The following is a 17,867-nucleotide window of genomic DNA, read 5'->3' on the forward strand; positions in this document are numbered from 1 at the left end:
CTATGAGAGGGCCCGGCACCATGAGGGGGGCCCGGCACCATGAGGGGAACCCGGCACTATGAGAGGGCCCGGCACCATGAGGGGGGCCCGGCACCATGAGGGGGGCCCGGCACCATGAAAGGGCCCGGCAGTATGAGAGGGCCCGGCACCATGAGGGGAACCCGGCAGTATGAGAGGGCCCGGCACCATGAGGGGGCCTGGCACCATGAGGGGAACCCGGCAGTATGAGAGGGCCCGGCACCATGGCTCCTGCCGGGCTGGGCGGCGGCCAAACCCACGGCCCACAGGGCCAGCCCCGTTCCCTCAGCCCCTGGCCGGAGCAGGGACCCTCCCCACCGCCCTCCCAGCCCTACCTGATGGTGTAGGAGACACCCTGGACGCTGATGCTGTTGGGGAGTTGCCCCGCAGCCATGACCTTGCCTGCGTGCCCGATGCTGCCGCTCTTCTGCAGGGTGGGAGACGCTCTGCCCGACATCCTCGGGTGCCGGGGCTCCGCAGTCTCCCTGCGTCCCTCACGCTGCTGGCCCGGTGCCTGCCACTGCCACCGCCACTGTCACTGCCGCCACCACCACCATGCCTCCCCCGGCACCGCGCAGGGGCAGCTCCCGCCGTCCGGGGTCAGCAGGTCGGTGCCCCCGGCGCCTGCCACCTCAAAGAAAACAGAGGGGCTGCCTGTTCTTTCTTTTTCCGGAGAAGAACTGATCAGTGATTAGTTGAAGCCGCTATCTGATGTACCTTTAGCCTGAGCTATTAGTGTCCCAGAGGAGGGGAATATTTCCCTGTCCACAGGGTCATGCCAGCTGCAGAGACGCAGCGCGCCAGGAGAAATGGGGCTGCGGTAAGGGTGCCTGGAAAGGACTGCTTTCCAAACCAACAGGAGAAGGATTTCCACAGCTTTCCTAGAGACGACAGTCAAACCACTGCAGGGAACCAGACCCACCACCACCACCATGAAGGAAACTACTGAAAATGTCTCTCTGGACGATGCCAGCTGGAGGCAGGTGATGTGCGAGGGTTCGGCTGTGAGTGAGAGCCGCGTGGAGTGGGGAGAGACCCGAGAGGCTCGGCTGTCCCGCGGCTGCAGCGCTGGCCGGGAGCGGGGAGAGGAGGCACCCATCCTGCCGGGAGCGGGGAGAGGCAGGCACCCATCCTGCCGGGAGCGGGGAGAGGCAGGCACCCATCCTGCCGGGAGCGGGGAGAGGCAGGCACCCATCCTGCCGGGATCAGGGAGAGGCAGGCACCCATCCTGCCGGGATCAGGGAGAGGCAGGCACCCATCCTGCCGGGAGAGGCAGGCACCCATCCTGCCGGGATCAGGGAGAGGCAGGCACCCATCCTGCCAGGAGCAGAGAGAGGCAGGCACCCATCCTGCCAGCGGGCTGGCACAGCCAGTGAGCCCCGAGGTGCTCCCGCTCCGAAGCAGGGAGCGGAGAGCAGGCACATCGCCCACCGCAGCACACTGGGCATGGGGCTGGTGCCATGCAAGCCCTGCTCAGGTGCTCCGTGGTGGAGCTGAGAGAGGGTCTCCAAATGTGTGCATGGGGAAGAAAGCCCCTGAGCATAACCTGGACTGGCTTTCCCAGGAAAGCCTTCAGTCTGGATCCCCACATTTGCTGTGGAGCACCTCTTTTCAAAAATTAGGTTCAGCATAAGGAAGGGCTCGGAGTGCTTTGGCAGCAGGGCTACTTTGGAAGGCTTTCCTGGGGCTTCTCAGGCTGCTTGGTGTGATGCTGCTTTCTACTGAAAAAAATAATCAGCCTTGTTTGCTGTGAGGGCAGGAGGTGCACGCAAAGATCATGGTCATCCTCTGCCAAAGACACACAGGGAACGGGTACATTTGCCTTGGCTAGGGTTGGAGTCTGACAAGCACAGGGAAAGCACAGGGCTGTGGGAGAGATATGGCTGGCTGGAAGGAAAACTGCAGGCATGCACACAGAGCTCAACCCAAAGCTAGGATTTCGTCATTGCAGCTCTATGCAAAAGGGCCAAGTAGGCTCTTGTTATTTTAACTGATATCTCAGAACATTAAGTTCCAGCTGATAAATGGTGAATTTAAAAAACAAAAGAGAAGAAAGAGATTGCACTAGTGGCTGTGTTTTATTTGTTCATAAAGCCTCCAAGGAAACAAGTCCATGTGGAATTCAATAATGGACATGCTTCCAGTGAACCTTCATTTTTAGCTGCCAAAATGCATCAATTGATTGATGCAAACCAATATTGATTTTGATTCAGTAGACTAACACTGAATTATTCAGTAATATGCACCATTTTGATTCAGTACACTAATACTGCTGAAGTAGTACATCTTTTTTCCTCAAAAAAAGTCTAATCTCTGTGTAGTGACATGACATATATCTCCATTTTCAAAGTTTTCCCTTTTAATCTGAAAGCAACTAGAAGAGCACAGTACAGCATGTTTGGCCCTCATACATGTCACTAGAACAAAGTACTTTTTACACTGACAGTGAGTGTGAACTGATAACTCATTTCAACTCTTCAGACTTCTGCACTACAGTAACTCATCAATAATACTGCTACATCCCATAAATACATTTCCCTTTGTGCTTCATCTTTTCTGAACTCAGACTTTAGCATCACTTTAGTTATTGTAATTAACTGTTGTAATCCACCTAACAACTTTTCCAGACCAAGACGCGGGATAGTATTTTTCACCCTGAAGAAGATAACAGTCTTTATTTCACATACAGTGGAAAATCAAATGTTCTGGAGGTCAAAGAACTCAACTACCAGGTAAAAACTGTCATTTATACACCTCCCTTCAGCAGGAGGCGTATCCAGCAATGCCTTTTTCTATACCCAGACCATTTAAAATGCCAAATAAAGTTGATAAAGATCACACAACCGTTGCACAGTCAGTTTGTGAGCAGAATCACACTCTTGGCTGCAATACTGACAGCAGACTACCCCCTGTATTGTAAATATATCTAGTAAAGTTAAAGGATAAGACAGGAATAGAGACCTGTTTCTAGGCCCTGCTTTGTTTCAGTCGTGAGCAAAATGAATCCTCTGAGGGCTGGAGCAGAGGAACTTTCTATTCAGCTAAGGATGAAAGGAGCCCTTGCTGGCAAGAACGAGTATGTGGAAGGGGATATAGAGATGACTAACAAAGAGGATTTCAATGAGCCAGTGAAATATTTCATCTCCTCCTCACCATGGCATCTGAATAAGATTTCACAATTTTCAGTTTCCTTGAATTTCTAATTATATCTAAAGTTTGAAACACTTAAAATTGTTACTGAAGTAACAAAGGACACAGTTTTAGTGATTAACAGAAGAAGAAAGGCATGAAAGCATAGGTGGCTGCAAAAGAACTTCCTTCTAGGTATTTCTGAAGATGAACAATAATATTTTAATATATGCTTTGCTTGTAACATTGTAACTTTGAAGGTATTTGTTGTTAAATAGTTTATTGCTTGAATTGAAGGGACTTGTTTCCTTCTTTGTTAGGTTAACACAGCATCCCAGATTCCCTGGTATGAGAACCTTGCTCAGATGAAAATGCCCTGGACCTGGAAATCAGATCCTCGTTCCCATGTGACAGTAATCCAAAATCTGAATCTAAAAGTGAGAAGTGGTCAGATGCTTGCAATTATAGGAACCACTGGTAAGAGCAACCACATTTTATTATATGGGCAGCTCTCAGATAAAATGAACACAATCTTGAGCAACACTCTGCAGTCTTTATGATGTTAAAATCTAGTTGAGAGAAAACTATTGGAGTGTCAGTAAAATACATTCTTTGAGTGACATGATGAACAAGGAAACAAAGAAAATACTGAAGGGGAAAAATATTAGAATTCATTTTCAAACCAAATTCTGTTATGCCCTGCCCACATCTGCGTTCTGTTTCCTGAGTTATAGCGAGGTATTGTTACAAGTGTGGCCTGGCAGCTCCAGATCTGCTGGACGTGAATCAGTTTCATGGCTGAGATTCAAAACAGGCCAATTGCAGACCATACTCAGATAGCAAACAAATTAAGCCAAACCCCATAAGAAAGATCAGTGCCAACTTGCATAACTGTAAGCAGGAATTCCATTTGGACTGAAACAATTCTAACAGGATAAAATATTGCATTTGTGTTAATTAATAGAAACTTACAGAGAAGAAAAGACAGTTCCTCTTCTGTCTGGTGTTACTGCTTTATTACATTGGGGTTTGGTTTTTCCTTCCATTTTCTGGTGGGACTGGTCAAGGGGGAGAAGAAGTAGAAAGTGCCATACTTGGGAGGTGAAAACCCCCATGCTGTCTCTCTACCAGAGTCTTGCATCAGGTTAGTGATTCGGTGAAAATTCCCTCTCTCAAAGGCAAGGCATATTTGCCAAAAAAGTTCTAACTTTATTCCTAAAAAATGAGTTTTCTTTTCTATTGCCATGGGAATCTTTCCTTAGCAGATATTGTTAAAGTAAGTGAAGCTTACCTTAGATATTCATTCTCCTGATAATAAAAGGAAAGCTTTGTGATGAAATAACATACTAAGTTATAGATATAGCACCTTTGTAAGGCAACATACACTGAGCACAAACCCCTTTCAGCAAACTAGTCAAACTATTTTCAAAAGCTGTTTATCATCTATTTCATCAAATGCCTTGGTAAAATGGATTAAACTGCTGATGGGTTTCACATTGTCAATGGCAATCAATATGTCACTCTTAAACAGAGCAATACATGGTTTACAGATGGATGGGTTTCTTTCTTAAGATGTATGTATTAAGAAGCAAGTGTGGAGTTAATCTTTCAACAAGGAGACTGGAAATAAATGACACCTAATCATAAGAGAGTTCTGTGTGTTTACATACAGAATCATACAACAAAAAGGAGAAATTCATTTGCTGTTTAACTCCGGGTTTTGTTTTCATTGTTTTACTTTTCTTACCTCTGGGTATGAACCAGCTTTTCTTAATTATTTAAATGACTTTTTGTCTAATTCAAGTCATAATAATTTTTATTTCAATCGTGATTAATGTTCTTATTGTCTGTATAATCATTCAATGCCTTAGTCATTCAGCTGATCCAGCTGCTGTTTCTGAATTCACAAATCCCTCCACAAAGAAAGCTTTTGCTGAGCATTTGGGTGCCAGCCCTGCAGCCAGGACAGGACCATCTCTGACCCGTGCTTCAAAAGTGAAAGGGACTTACGGAAGAGATAAGAGACACTTCTTGTGCTTGTGAAGCCATCCTCAAAGCCCAACTACCCAGTTTTGCTGAGAAATGATAAGGGTTCAAACCACATACTCCATTCCAGAGGGGAGAGATTTCCTTAACAGGAGCTTATAGTCAGTATTTTCTTTGAATATCATCCTGTCTCTGTGACTTTGGGAAAACTTAAGGAGGGGTTGGCAAATATTTTTTTTTTCCCTTAACAGCTCTGTCTGTGACAAGATTGCTTTTCAAAACCATCCCTTGGAAATTAATTTTCAGTTTTTATTTTTCTAGCTGGTGGAAAGACATCCTTGCTTGACGTGATAACCTGCCGGGATCATGGAGGCAAAATCAAGTCTGGTCAAGTCCTGATCAACAAGGAACCCAGCACTCCCCAGCTTGTTAGGAAATGCATAGCACACGTGAGGCAGGATGACCGACTGCTCCCCCACCTGACTGTCAGAGAAACACTATTGTTCGTTGCCAAACTGCGCCTTCCAAAGTTTTTTTCAGACTCACAAAGGAAAAAAAGGGTAATTAAGCTGTTGGAAAAAAATAAAGTTGTCAAAAATGTGTCTGACAGGAATTATCCAAGAGATCCTGTGTGTTTGGAGTCAGAACAGCTAATCTGGCATTTTTAAATGTAGATTATGAATTATAAACCTTTTTCATCTTTCAAGATAGAAACCAGCAATTGTTCCAAAGCTCACAAAAAATGACACTCTAGAGAAAGCATTAGAGAGGCTGAACGACGAACTAAATTTTTGATCGCTGAGTCTTTTTTAATGTTACCTCTAAAATCAAGATTTGTTTTCAAGTGTCTCTAGCACAGAAATATCCAGATGAATTTTAACCACATTAATCATATTTTCAGTTGTACCTATGCACGAATGTGCAAATGAACTCTTGCTTGACGCTTGTCACCCTCGGATCCCCGCAGGTGGAAGACGTGATCGCAGAGCTCCGCCTGCGGCAATGCGCCAACACCCGGGTGGGGAACGAGTACCTGCGGGGCGTCTCCGGGGGAGAGAGGCGCAGGGTGAGCATCGGCGTGCAGCTGCTCTGGAACCCGGGTGAGCACAACTCGCACCTTCCTGGGCACACCCCACACCACCTGGGCATAACGGAGCACTGCGGGAAGATGGAAACTTTCGGGGAAGAGACACACACGCAGTTGCCTCTAGGGCAGCGGGAGGAGTTCGTACTCGGGGCACTTAACAGTCCTTGCCACACCCACTGCCTGCCTTTCCACAGCACAGTTAGTGACTGCTGCTGGTCCATTTGCTTCAGTTGCAATCAGTGCTGATCACAGACAACACTGTAATTATTACAGGAATAATTCTGTAAACAGAGTGTTTAAGCAGCTGACACACTTTTGCTTCAGTCACCTTTGCCAGTGGAAAAGTGGAGACAGGGGCAGAGCCCCTAGGAGCCTTCACCCAGCACAATGATTGCTCCAAGTTGCCTGAAGTTACTCTCACAGCAGTGCTCTGGTTTGTGCATATCAGTATAAGGTTTGGGTTTTATCCAACCACGTGCCACAAGTTACTTTGGCTTGTTTTAACATGGAGATTGTCTTCCTTCCCTCTGACACAGCCCCCATTTACATGTGCAGTATCAATTGGAAAGGTCATTTTCTTCATTGTAGTCAGTCATTGCAGTCTTGTGCAACTCACTGACATGGCTTCATGTTGCAGGTGAAATAGAAACTTCCATTGTCCTCAGTAGAAGCAAAACATGAGGCTAAATCCACAGCTGATTTTGCTGGATTGAATCCCCTCTTTGATCTTACATATATGTATCAAAAGCACCACTAACCTTGACTGAGCCTCTTGTCTAACAGGATTCCCCATCAGCTTTTTCCCTAGGAAGTGGATTTGAAAACTTTTTGCTTGTAAAAAGTTATACTTCTGTAGTTATGGGGAAAGCAGGTTTTTGCTTTTTTAAGAAGTGATGCTCAGAAATAGCTGTACTGAAGTAAAAAAAAAATATTATTTTCTTCAAATTTAAAAATAATGAGTGAAATTTCGTGCACTAGCACCATTTCACTTAGAACATATTTTCCAAACCAAACATGCTGCTTTCCACAGCTAAACTTACTGTCTTTGGCAGGAATACTCATACTTGACGAACCCACATCTGGACTGGACAGTTTTACTGCACATAACCTTGTGATAACATTATCCAGACTGGCCAGAGGAAACAGATTGGTTCTTCTTTCACTTCATCAGCCCCGGTCAGATATCTTCCAGCTGTTTGATTTGGTTCTTCTGATGACTTCTGGACTCACTGCCTACTGTGGAACAGCTAAAGACATGGTCCAGTATTTCACAGAACTAGGCTATCCCTGCCCAAGGTACAGCAATCCTGCAGATTTTTACGGTCAGTATCAAGCACTGTCATAAAAAAGGGAAATCATTTGCTTTCCTAAGTGGCTAGGTAATGGTGATTTTTATTGACCATGACTGTCTCAGAAATTCCTTGTAAATAACCCAAATCAATACTGCAGCAAGTTCACTTTTTAATAGGATCCTTATTTGTCAGTACAGGAAATGTAGCAAAAACAAGAGGTACGAGAGGACAAACCTAATTTTAAAAACACTCCTTCTAACAGTGCCAGATGCAGTAACTTGTCAACATGTTTAACATACTTATCCCCATGTTTTAGCTGGTTGAAACATCTTCTCTGGGAAAGACACAGATAAACTGATCAACTGCTTTCTGTAGGCAGTTCTCTGATTTCTCAATTTCTCAATTAAGAAAATAAGCTAACTCCTAGTCTGAGACAAACCTGGAACAGGTACTGGGAAAAAGTAGTGCTGCCCTACAGGAGCACAATGGAAGGGAGAAAATCCCAACCCAAATCAGCAATCTTTTTACTCCTCAAAGAAAGTTTATGTGGTTTCAAATCCATTCATTTTCTGGGTTTTGCAACGTGGAAAAGGAATCTGCCCTGTTAATCTAATGGCAGGAATCTTTTAACAGAGGCTGGTTCAATTCCAGCCCTTAGGTCTTTGCACTCAAGTTGGCCAGAAAACCTGGTAGAGACCTCAGACAACCACAATGTTGTTGAGTAATCTCTTCAGCTGTGCCTGTGTGGCAGGCAGTGCCAGCCGCACAGAGATAAATTGAAGTTAACCTTGGTGTCAAGCCCCACAAAAAGACCTTTGTCACCATCAGGGTTCAGAGCAGTCCTGAGCCAAGCACAGCCTTGGGGAAGGCTTGCAGCACCCCTGGATAGGAATGGAGAACCAGAGGAGTCCTGGGGAAACCCATAGCTCCAGCCTGTGGTTACAGAGACAACAACCTGTGTCGTGGGGGTTGGGAGGGCAGAGAGGCAGGGGAAGATCACTGAATGGTGTGCACTGAGTGAGTACCCACAGGAAAAGAAAGGAAATATGGGCAGCAGGAAGGTAGAAATAGGACGGGATGGCAGAACAATAGGACAAGATGAAATAGGGCTTCTTGTCCTATTTCCACTTATCTTTGTGGAAATAGGATAAGATGGAATCCACAGCAAGAGGGAGCAGCTGATGGAAACACTCAGATGCTGGCTGTATGTCAGACAGAGAAACAAGCAACCAGGACAGAAGGGAAGGCAAAGAATTTCTGATGGACTCTTCCTAAGAGTGGCTGAGCAGACATGATCAGCACAGTGCAAGGAGTCAGGAAATGTGCAGTGATAGTTCTCTCAGAAAGCATCTGTAAAACTTCAGATATTGTCAATCTACACCAAAGGTCAGCATGGGAAAATACTACTGTAAGTTTAGATTAAAAAAAAAAAAAAAAAGCTAAGTCAACTATTATTGGTATGACTATGTTGTCCTTAGATAATATTCCTTTTGGACTTTCTCAGTATCAGGTAAAGTTTATGGCACGTCTGTAAGATACAACTAAGACAGTAACTATGATTGTGCACATGAAGAAAAAACGTGATTTAAGTCAAAATCACATAAAAGACTGTAAATGCCTACATGACAGGAAGGAAATTTAAACTATTTTTCTATTTTTTCTCAGCACTGTTCTCAAGGTGCTGTGAAATTTATAAAAATCTGAAATAGTAGTTTATAATACTATAATAAGCAATTATGTAATATCTCAGTGATTCATTGAGTGACTAGGTAAGAAACATACACATTAACAATCTGTTCATCTCTAATTACCTAAAATAACTGATAGTTTTAACTGTTGTAAGTTAATGAATGTACACAGGTTGGACTGTTTGCTCCCAGTTAAATCTCTGATTCTAAACACATCGTAAAGTTATTTATTCTATAGCACATGGACTCAAATCAAGTAATGTCTTGCAGTTGACTTGACCAGTATTGATAAACAGACTGCAGAAAAGGAGATGGAAAGCCAAAAAAGAGCAAATACTCTTGCCAACTTGTTCTTAGAAAAGGTCAAACATTTTGATGATTTCTTATGGAAAGCTACTGAAGGAGACAACACTGACACCACAGTCATCCAGCAGAGGTAAAGAAAAGAGTGTCATAGAGAAGAACTGGAATAATAGCTACACCTTCTGCTAATCTATTTTTTTTTCTCATTTTCTTTTGGGTAGGAATTCAGAAGAGGTTATCAATATGCCTCACCATTTAAATGATCAATTACCAGGAGCCTTGAAGCAGTTCACAATATTATTAAGGTAATCTTGTTCTGTATTGTGCCCATTTGTATTTCAAATCATCAGAAAGAGGCACAGAACATCCCACCCCAATTGTCTTCCTTCAGGTTTTCACCATGGTAGACCTGAAATACTTGGTGGCTACAGGTGCTTCATAGGTTTGATTAGGTAAAACCCTTTACAGAAACAGGGAGCCCAACTCCTGTCCTCGCCAAAGCCAGCAAGTTCCAAGAACTGATTTGAACAGTGGCTGGGGCTATGTGTCTGAATATAACTGGCATTAGTAAGTGTTATATCTTATGGTCAATATTGCTGTTTTCCTAGTCGTCAGGTCTCCAATGACTTCAGAGATCTTTCAAGATTACTAATCCATGGATTTGAAGCCCTTCTTATGTCATTACTAATTGGATTTTTGTACTATGGCCATGAAAAAAACGGACTCTCAATTCGTGACACAACAGCACTGCTGTACATGATAGGTGCCCTTATCCCATTCACAATAATTTTGGATGTTATTGCCAAATGTAAGTGTCAGTCTTCTTGTAAATGCTATTAGGAATCAAAATGAAAAAATTCTTAAATCTATGAAAAAAATAAGCATATTAACACAACCCAGTGTATTTGTTCCTACCCTGCAGGTCATTCAGAAAGAGCAATGCTTTATCATGACTTGGAAGGTGGAATGTACTCTGTTAGCCCATACTTCTTTGCTAAGGTAATTGGTTTTGTCGCCAGGAAATACAAACAGCCGTCTTGAACGTTAAAAAACACAAGCAAAACAAAGCCTTGTTATATAAATAATCACATTCATATCAGACTTTGTTCTTTTGTGTCTGCCAGCTAAAGCTATCAGTCTCATTTCCTTAGTATTAATAGATTAGGCCTCACACTAGTTTAGAATTTTGCCATAAATCATGGCTGAGATCCCACACCCAGAAAAGCCAAAGTCTTTGGCCAAAACGTGAGAAGTCTCAGACTCAGATTTCCAGGTTTAGACAATTTTACATACCTGCTATTTAATTCACTGCAGCATCTCTGAAAGTCTGCTTACATATCTTGAGCTGTAAAACAAAACATTTGTATCAAATGCCAAAACAGAGGTAAAACAGAAATGACAAAATGCTCTGATATTTCCAGTTTGGGCCTGCATTGGTCTGAGCTAAAAAATGTGCATAAAGAGCCAGAGTTTCTAGAATTAAATTTAGAACTTTTAAAAAACAACATTCTCTTTTTCACAAGGATTTTGAATAATCCCTCTTTTGTGATGTTAGATGAGTTCTGCCTGCCATGGCATCTGTAATTTAGGTTTCCATTTCTGCACAGGATTTTAAATGCTTATTAGTGGTTGCCAGAGAAAAAAATTCTTTGCATTGTGTCACAAAGATTGCACATTATTCACAGAGAAATCGATGTAATTTGTTACAACCTTAGTATTAGAGGATACTAGCAACTCTCTTTGGAAGAATTAATACTCTCTTGTATACCTCTTCAGATATTTGAGAAAATCCCAGTTATGCTTTTGTTTTACAATGACTCAAGTTGCTACCTGGACTGCCTTTGGGACAAGGTGGTGAGGAGACCAACAGCCAAATTTGTCTCAAATTTGACCTCACATAAGTTTCAACTAAATTGGGACAAAAAATTCAGTTGCCACGAGTCAGTAACAGTATTACTGTTATCAAGCACACCAGTTCACAGCAAAAGTGTATTGGGTTCTTAGACTCTCCCAAAACTCTTAACAAAACAAGCTGTAACAATTAGTTTTAGGCATTGTCACAGCAGGAGAAAAACAAACCCTTAGCAAGGGTTTGTTTCTGTTGTGGATTGGTTTTGCATGTCACTGGCAAGCCCAAACAGGGAGATGATTGCATTCTAAGGGAGTATTTCCTATAGCTTTTATAAACAGTCCACAAGTACATTAAGGCACATCTCATGTATTTTTGTAATTATCATTCACCTTTTTCTCTTTTTTTAAAATTTTCTTTTTCATCTTCCCAAACAGATTCTGGGGGAGCTCCCAGAACACTGCATTTTTGTTGTAATTTATGGGATTCCCATCTACTGGCTGGCAAACCTTGTTCCTGATCCAGAACATTTCCTGCTGAACTTCCTGTTGCTGTGGTTGGCTGTTTACAGTGCCCGTGCCATGGCACTTTGGGTGGCAGCTCTGCTGCCAACCTTACAGCTCTCTGCCTTCATTGGCAATGTCCTCTTCACATCATTCTACCTCAGTGGTGGTTTTGTGATAAGCCTGAACAGCCTCTGGACAGGTAGGACAAAGCTCCCACCCTCCCTCCAAATTGAAACATCAACGGTTTTCATCAGTGACAGTGTGTCCTGTGCAGGAAAGCTCAGCTTTATTCTTACCTTTGCAGTTATCTTCTTGGATGGTGACAGTGCAGTCAGGTCACCCATTTTACATCAGTTTCTCCATCTGAAAACGAGGCAACAAGAAGTTTGGTCAAAAAAGCAATTGTGAAAGGGTAGCTTCTTATGTGGTTGCTGAATTCTTCAGTAAAAAGAATTGTATTCAAAAGAGGAAGATGGAGCTCCAGGAAGACTTAGTTGACAGGGGGAGTTTGATGGATATGGATATTAGCTAACTCCTGATTTCCCATCTCCATGTAACTATGTAAAGTATATCTGCCATTTTGTCCAATAATAAACTGTCACATGTTTACAGCCTCTGGCTGTCAAGAAGTGAGACAAACCTGCTGTATTTGGCAGCAGCACAGCAGTATTCTAGGTCTCAAGTTTCGTATGTATGAATCAATTTCTGTCATTTTCTTTTTCAGTTCCTTTTTGGGTTTCAAAAATCTCTTTTCTCAGATGGAATTTTGAAGGAATGATGCAAGTTCAGTTCACTGACACCACATATGAAATGACTGATCGAAACATTACTTATCAAATACCAGGAAAACTTGTAAGTCAGTAATAAAATTGGTTGCACACATTGATAAGAAATTGGAAATTTCTAAAGAAATTACTATTTATATGCCTGTCATATATTATCATTTTATCATTTAAATAGATGGTGTAGGCCTCAAATTTGGCAATTGCCAAATCAACACACAAAGCTGGGTTACACTTGGTTGTAAAATTGTTCCTGAACATAGTCCCACAGCAGTCACTCCTTCTACGCCTTTCTTTTAGTTGAAGAGAAAAAACAAAATACTAAAGGGCAACTCTTTCCTACACCAGCCCCAGCTATGCACTTTGCTGGAATTCTTTAGAAGCTGAGCTGTGTTCTTGTGAAATAGGAATAGCCTAGCTGCAACCCTCTATCAAACCACCCTGGAAGCTACACCCAGGATGGAAAACAAGAGAAGGTAGCAGGGGCCAGGGAAGCTTACACATAAAACACACTTCACAGATCCAGCACGAAAACGTTGTGCCTTTTCCTAATTTTGTGTTACTGGTCACCACAGGTCACTCAGGCTCTGGACCTGGACTCCCACCCTCTCTATGTGAGCTACCTTGTCCTCACTGGCATCATCTGCAGCTTCCTGCTTTTATACTATTTATCTCTGCGCTTCATCAAGCAGAAATCGACCCAAGACTGGTAAGGGCAGCGGAGGCAGCAGGTGTCGGCCTCCCTGGCAGGAAGGCAGGGGCAGCAGGCTCCCGCAGCAGGAGCAGCCGCCCGGGAGGCGGGAGCGGCGGGAGCGGCAGCGCGGCTGCCACAGGATGGCAGCAGAAGCCCAGGAGTCGGGACGCGGGCGGGAGCCTGCCACGGACCGCGGCTGCAGCCTGGGATCGGGGGCGGGGTGGGCTTTGGGCTCTGGCTTCACTTTGCGTTTTGCTGCACTTACGGTTTGAGCGAGTGACAAGGCGCTTGCGAGTCCTGCACATCTGGAAATTGTCCGAGCTGTGGGCCACCGATGTAAAAGGACCCATGGCATCCTGTAATAATAGCTGATGTTCTAGTCCATAATGTTTGAACATACGGTGATCACTTACTTAATTCAGAGGGCTACAAGAGAACAGGATCAAAACACTTTCTGTGGCATGTATGACATTTAACATAAAAGATTTCACAAGTGCTGCAGGAGAACATGCAAGGATGGAAAACACAATTGTTAACTACTCTGTGTTCTAATTGCTTATGTGTTTTAAAGCTTTATTTCTGTGTTTTAAAGCTTTGCCTTTGTGTTCCAGTAATATGCTGATGATGCCCAAACCAGGTATTTGCTCACTGTAGGGATGAGACCTTGTAACAAATAAAATTATCTCACCTTCTTGGATTTATTTTTACAATATAAATGCATATCAATTGTGTGTTATTAATGACATCTGCCTCCATTGCAAAACACATCCTAGCACTTTGCCAAGTTTGCTTCCTAAGGTTCTCAGGTAGAAAACACCAACCTGCCCTTGAGTAATTAAAAATCTAACTATGCAACCTATTAATGCTTGCCGTAGTGCACCTAGTTATGCTCAGAAAATGAGTATCAGTAAATACATGGCTGTAATTAAAAGAGTCATGGTAAGTGCAAGCACAAATTATGTGTACAGTTGCTGTAAGCATTTTGTAAGATTAGCTTGCTTGCTTTTAAACATTTAGATGCATTTCTCTGTTCCTACATATAGAAACCCAAAGCAGATTGTCTACTTGACTTTCACTTGCACACTGCATACAGTGGAAAACTCCTAATGTAATCAGTTGTAATGTCCCAGATACTGTCATGTAAATTGTGAGGTTTGGTTGGTTTTGGTTGTTCTGTTTTGGGGTTTTTCTGTTGTTTTTTTTTTTTTTTCTTTTCTTTTGTAAGAAATAGGAACGAAAGAACAACTGTGTTTTATTATTCTCTTTGGCAGTCAGGACTGCCAAGTTACTTTCCACAGGTTCCACATGGTATTAAATTCCCAGGAGGACTCTGGTCAGTAGATGTTAAGCAGGTCTGATAAAATAAGATCTTCAGCCCCAGGCAGCAGTAGGAATCCAAGACACATTCTAAGGTGAATCCTACCATTTCTTTCTTGTTCTGCTGCATTTGATTTAAAAAAACCCCACTTGATCTGATCTTAGTGCCATTTTGAAATTATCAGATTTTCACTGCCTTTTAGTGGCAAAGCCAATTCTTTCAGTCCAATTCAGCATCATTAAATTGTCAGAATAGCAGCTTCCTGTTTGATTCTTAATTATTCCTTTTTATTATATTTAAGACACTTAATTTTTTTTAAAGTGGTTTACTCTTCTTTGTAATGATCTGTTGTGATTAGAATCTCTTTTATATTACACTGAAGTTTTAAGGGTATATATTGGTACTTCTAGTCTAAACCTCTATTTTCAAGGTATTTAGAGGATTAAATTCTAGGCTGACTCTCTGTTGTGAATTCACTTTGATGTTTAATAAAAAAAAAGGAGCGACACAATGGGAGAAATTAAAGACATAAGGGACAGCTCTGAATTTTAGGGGCATATTGTCATGCACAGAAATCTTCAGGCATCTAGATAAGAATATACCATAGCCTTAACTTTGAATTTCCTTCCTTTTGTGAAATTAGTCAGGCTGCTGACATTACTTAAACAGCCTTTTTCCATTTAATATTCCACCCTCTCACCATTATGCAGCAGGACCAAACGGTGTGAGTGTTTCAGAGGTGGTGTTATGACAAGGCTGGATGTATCCATAATGGGGACTTGAGCGGTGAGCCGAGGAACAGCCCGCGTGCGGAGTGCGGGAAGAGCTATCATAGGATGTGGCCAGGCCTCTGTTTACACAGAAAAAGCTCATATTCTATATACTACAATTACATTAGCACGCTGCCTATGATCATATCTTGTTTCCTTGATGCCGAGAGATGGGGAATCTAGGCTGTGATTATTGTTCCAGGCTTTAGCAATAAGAAGGTAGGAGCCTTGAAATACCAGCAATTAGCGTTCGTGCCTAACAATAGCATCCGTGGGGCTGTGTGCGGAGAAGAGCTCAGGCACCAGTGGGTGGATGACATACAACCTGCCCCACTTGCAAATAATGCAGGTTTGGGGGAATGATGTCCCTCTCAGCCAGGGAAGGTCATGCCATGCTCCCACTGCAGAGCTGCTGCTGCAAAAGCAAATGGCTGGTGAGGCACTAGAAGTCTTCCCACGAGCTCCAACCAAGGCTCAAAGTCATAACTGAATTTCAGCACAGCTTTGCTTCCAAGTGTGAGAGTAGCCATTCCTTTTCCTTAGACTCTCCCTGCATCAGCAGCAGCTCACTGTGCCCTCCTGCCTGCACTCCCTCTATCATATAACCAGAGCTGCTGCAGTGCACAACAATCTCAACACTGAGAAGGAAGGCACAAGGAAGGCACTGCCCAAAACTCACCATGCTGCCCACTCTGCCCAAAACTCACCGTGCTGCCCACTCTGCCCAAAACTCACCGTGCTGCCCATTCCACAGGGCCAGTACAATCTTAGGGACTTTAGCAGCATGGTAAGGCAGATGTAACTCAGCAAAGCACCTGCCCACCAGTCTGACAGTGCCACCATCCCAAGGATTCACCAGTGGCTGTCTTTGGTCTCCCTATATCCTCCCTGGCCAGCTTTAGAAGGGATCTCCTCAGCTGTAAGACCCGGTCCCTGCTCCTGCAGGGAACCAAGTCAGTGCAAAACCGGTTTTGAACCGGCACCACATTTAATTGGTTACAGGGTTTCCAGGCTGTTTGAACTGTGCACAACCCAGCTGCACCAGTCTCTGGGGCTGCAGTGTGCAGATGTGTCCAGTTTGGGAATGGGATTATCAAACACAAGCAACAATGACATTTGTAAGGAAAATTCACCAAATTTAGAGCCACAAAAGTCGTTGTTGGTTACATGGATACTGATCTGTTGAGAAACAGATTTAAAAATTCCCTTTATTAGTTTAGTATTTGATATGGCAAGAGGTGGGAAGTTCTTCCCCAATTTCCATTCCAAGTTTATGCAGTCTCCACTATGCCATATTAAAAACTGGAAAATGGATTCTAGAAACACTGCCCTGCATACTGGCTCATAGTGTTAGTCCTCCAAAATATTTTTAACTTCTCCTTGGGGAAGGACTTGCTTTCACTATGGCTAGCCTAAATTAATAAGTAGTTGCCAAAAATTGCATTTCATTTTTGTTCATTCCAAAAATCTCTTCAGAAATGCTAGCTAAGTAACAAGTATCAATAGCCATTCCTTTTAATAAAAAAACCCCATTAAATTCCTTTAAAAAAATCACAGACAAGACATGGAGATTCTTTGGGTTAAAAAAATTGCAGGTGTTGGTGTGTCCACTTGTACCAGAAATAACAAACCTTTCAGGTTATAGCCACTGTGATTAATTTTAATGGCAGTAGACAAGAAACAGTGTACACAGAGCTCTGTGACATGCTGCTTTTTTTTTATATATACTCTGAGAGCCAAGACAAGCCCTTCATGTGTTAGCAGCTATTAATTAAGGCAACAGTGTTTAAGCAGTGGGTTGAGGTAATTTTAAAACTGCTTAACCCTTTTCAGAACTGCTGAGCTTTAGAAAGCACGCATATATATGTGTGTGTTCATGTTAATATGTAGAAGCATCTGCATGAATGGATTACATACATATGTATATACACACATTACCAATGCCTATGATTGTTCTTTTCTTTTTTTTTTTTTTGTAGAGAATATTTAAAAAGCAGTTCAAATCCATAATTCGTAGAAGTGCTGTTGCCAATTTATATAATAAATATAAGACTGTTTGTTGACATTTATTTTGTCATTAAATCAAACTTAAAGGTTATTTTGAATTGCAAATTTTGCTGGCATTATTTTGCTTTCATGGTCACAATTAGATACTTGTAATGCTTCCAGTGCTAAAAACCCTGCAACTTCAAACCCTCAACATTCACACCATGGCCTCAGAACCAGCATTTGTATGTTTTGCTCCTCTTTAAGCATCTGATCAGATTTTGCTACATTTCCTACTGCATCTCAGCACTGTTTCTGCCCCACAGTAGTTTTTCATGTGGAACAAGTGGGTTTAGAGGCCTAAGTGTTAAAAGTACTGGCCAGAACTACATGGTGATTAAACAAACAATGCCACTTGCCTCAAAAATAATTTCTATGTTTTACACAAGTAAATTAGCC

At 42.7% G+C, this 17,867-nt stretch overlaps 1 protein-coding gene across 2 annotated transcripts; it reads left to right on the forward strand.

Annotated features, from left to right (window-relative positions):
- Positions 1-950: 950 nt before the first annotated feature.
- Positions 951-13,353, forward strand: ABCG8 (ATP binding cassette subfamily G member 8). 2 transcript variants are annotated; one of them, XM_036380486.1, is made up of 13 exons: positions 951-1,022; positions 2,652-2,750; positions 3,468-3,624; positions 5,455-5,693; positions 6,101-6,233; positions 7,273-7,542; positions 9,471-9,636; positions 9,725-9,808; positions 10,112-10,311; positions 10,426-10,502; positions 11,790-12,057; positions 12,583-12,710; positions 13,216-13,353. In XM_036380486.1, exons 1-13 carry the CDS (start codon positions 951-953, stop codon positions 13,351-13,353), a joined length of 2,031 nt encoding a protein of 676 aa, XP_036236379.1. The 2 variants fall into 2 exon arrangements, with proteins under 2 accessions (XP_036236379.1, XP_036236380.1); XM_036380487.1 differs by having other exon boundaries at positions 951-1,001; positions 2,646-2,750.
- Positions 13,354-17,867: the final 4,514 nt, after the last annotated feature.

Source organism: Molothrus ater, chromosome 3 (genome assembly GCF_012460135.2).
Source record: "Molothrus ater isolate BHLD 08-10-18 breed brown headed cowbird chromosome 3, BPBGC_Mater_1.1, whole genome shotgun sequence".
Classification (NCBI taxonomy): Eukaryota; Metazoa; Chordata; class Aves; order Passeriformes; family Icteridae; genus Molothrus; species Molothrus ater.

What these genes read in the sequence shown, in the direction of transcription:
- ABCG8 (XM_036380486.1), top strand. Translation starts at nt 951, where the DNA reads ATGAAGGAAACTACTGAAAATGTCTCTCTGGACGATGCCAGCTGGAGG. An exon ending in ACTCACAAAGGAAAAAAAGG is followed by an intron (nt 5,694 to 6,100) that starts GTAATTAAGCTG and finishes GGATCCCCGCAG; the next exon opens with GTGGAAGACGTGATCGCAGA. An exon ending in GCCCATACTTCTTTGCTAAG is followed by an intron (nt 10,503 to 11,789) that starts GTAATTGGTTTT and finishes CTTCCCAAACAG; the next exon opens with ATTCTGGGGGAGCTCCCAGA.